The sequence below is a fragment of the Wasmannia auropunctata genome, unplaced genomic scaffold (assembly GCF_000956235.1).
Source record: "Wasmannia auropunctata unplaced genomic scaffold, wasmannia.A_1.0 LD336097.1, whole genome shotgun sequence".
Lineage (NCBI taxonomy): Eukaryota > Metazoa > Arthropoda > Insecta > Hymenoptera > Formicidae > Wasmannia > Wasmannia auropunctata.
The window spans coordinates 2,240,562-2,242,259 of NW_012026793.1; the positions used below are offsets into that span (position 1 = coordinate 2,240,562).

Sequence of the window (1,698 nt, forward strand, 5' to 3'; positions counted from 1 at the left end):
CTAGCCTATTAGACTGGTATAGCCGCACATCACAGCTTTGTGTGTTACATAAGACCTTAAGGCTAGTTCGCAATAGAGGAGGTTGTAAAGGACTCTCCTCGTAATCACAGGTTTACACAGTCGTTCGATAGTGAGGTGGTAACAATACATAAATCTTACCGCATTAGCGGTGTGTGCGCTTTGCGTATATACTGAACAGAAAAATAAGTCGGAATCAGGGTGGAAAAGGCGAGCGCGAAACGGCGGGAGCCAGTCAGGGACCGCGCCCAGCCGCATCCGGCATAGGCGCGGACCCCGAGTAGCCCCCGAATGGCCGCCACGCGAGTCCCGCCAAATACAAAAACAAAATGTGGAAAACAAAAATTGACGTAGATTAGAGTCAGAAACAAAACAAAAAATTTAAATACAATGAGGCTATGTCTATCCGCATAAAGTAACAATAACCGCTCCAAAAGCAAGATCGCAGACAACAAAGCAATAGTAATAATAAACTTAAACTTAAACGCTTTTACGCTTTGCACTAATTGTTGTATATTACCACATAAATGTATACGACTTAGATAAACTTATCAATAGAGCATATAAATGAATTGAGTGGATATATAATGTCTTCCTCGAGAGTCGCCATGAGGTATTCGACGGGATGAGGGAGGAATCCTCGCTCTCTGACAAGAGCTTCTTCGAGGGCATTACGCTGTACGCTATAGTCTGTGCATTCCCAAAAGACATGGTTAGGAGATTCCTCCAGACCACAGCTCAAGCACAACGGAGAGTCGACAATGCGGTGCCGAAAGAGGCTAGCCCTCAGGGACGTATGTCCCGATCGGATTCTGTTTATCGTAGTTACCGTCCTCCTTTTAATGTCAAACTTTTTGAACCAGACCTGTTTAGACTTAATTAGATAATTATTACAATAGAGAGCTCCTCGCGTGGCAGCTTCTTTTTTGGACCAATTCCACAGGTCATCATACATACTCGCACTCCACAGATTGGTAAATTCCGACGTTGGAATACCGAACTGAGTGTCCCTGCCGTCGCGCACTGCTTCACTTGCCAGAACATCCGCTCGCTCATTGCCCCTTATACCGGTGTGGCTAGGAATCCAAACGAGTTTTACCTCGGCTCCTCTCTCCTTTACAAGCCGATACACGGATGCTTTAATTTTTAGAACGAGATATGAGCTATGACTATGCACGTATGGGGCTCCAACCGCGCTCAATACAGATTTAGAGTCCGAAAAAATTACGAGTCTGGGCCATTCCTGAGACTCTGCCAAATTCAGGGCCGCGAGAACAGCCATCGCTTCGACGCAGAAGGACGACACAAACCCAACGGACCTAAACTTACACGAAATGGATTCGTCGTGCGCGGTAAACGCAAAACCCGCAAACGGACAACCGTTCGTGCGAGAGCCATCAGTATACACACACATGGCCGACTTGAGTTCGTCCCGAAAAATCCTCTGAAACTTGGAGTCGGCATCCTTACTGCGTTTCCCAATCTTACAGCCATCATCTAAATTTACATCTGGGCAATAGAGCAGGGCCCCGTAAGTTGCCGAGAAGCACAACGGTGGACCACTGGATGGGAGGAGATGTCTCCTCCTCAATACGTCTGCAAAAGAGAACATAATGGGGAAGTGACTAATTCGATCTACTACAGTAGGAGCATCGGCGGATTCGCCAAGCTCCTCCAGAG

At 46.9% G+C, this 1,698-nt stretch overlaps 1 protein-coding gene across 1 annotated transcript; it reads right to left on the reverse strand.

The window, feature by feature from the left end:
• Positions 1 to 556: 556 nt before the first annotated feature.
• On the reverse strand, positions 557 to 1,630 carry LOC105462607. Its single transcript, XM_011709310.1, has one exon. It carries the CDS (start codon positions 1,628 to 1,630, stop codon positions 557 to 559), a length of 1,074 nt encoding a protein of 357 aa, XP_011707612.1.
• Positions 1,631 to 1,698: the final 68 nt, after the last annotated feature.

What these genes read in the sequence shown, in the direction of transcription:
- LOC105462607 (XM_011709310.1), bottom strand. Translation starts at nt 1,630, where the DNA reads ATGTTCTCTTTTGCAGACGTATTGAGGAGGAGACATCTCCTCCCATCC.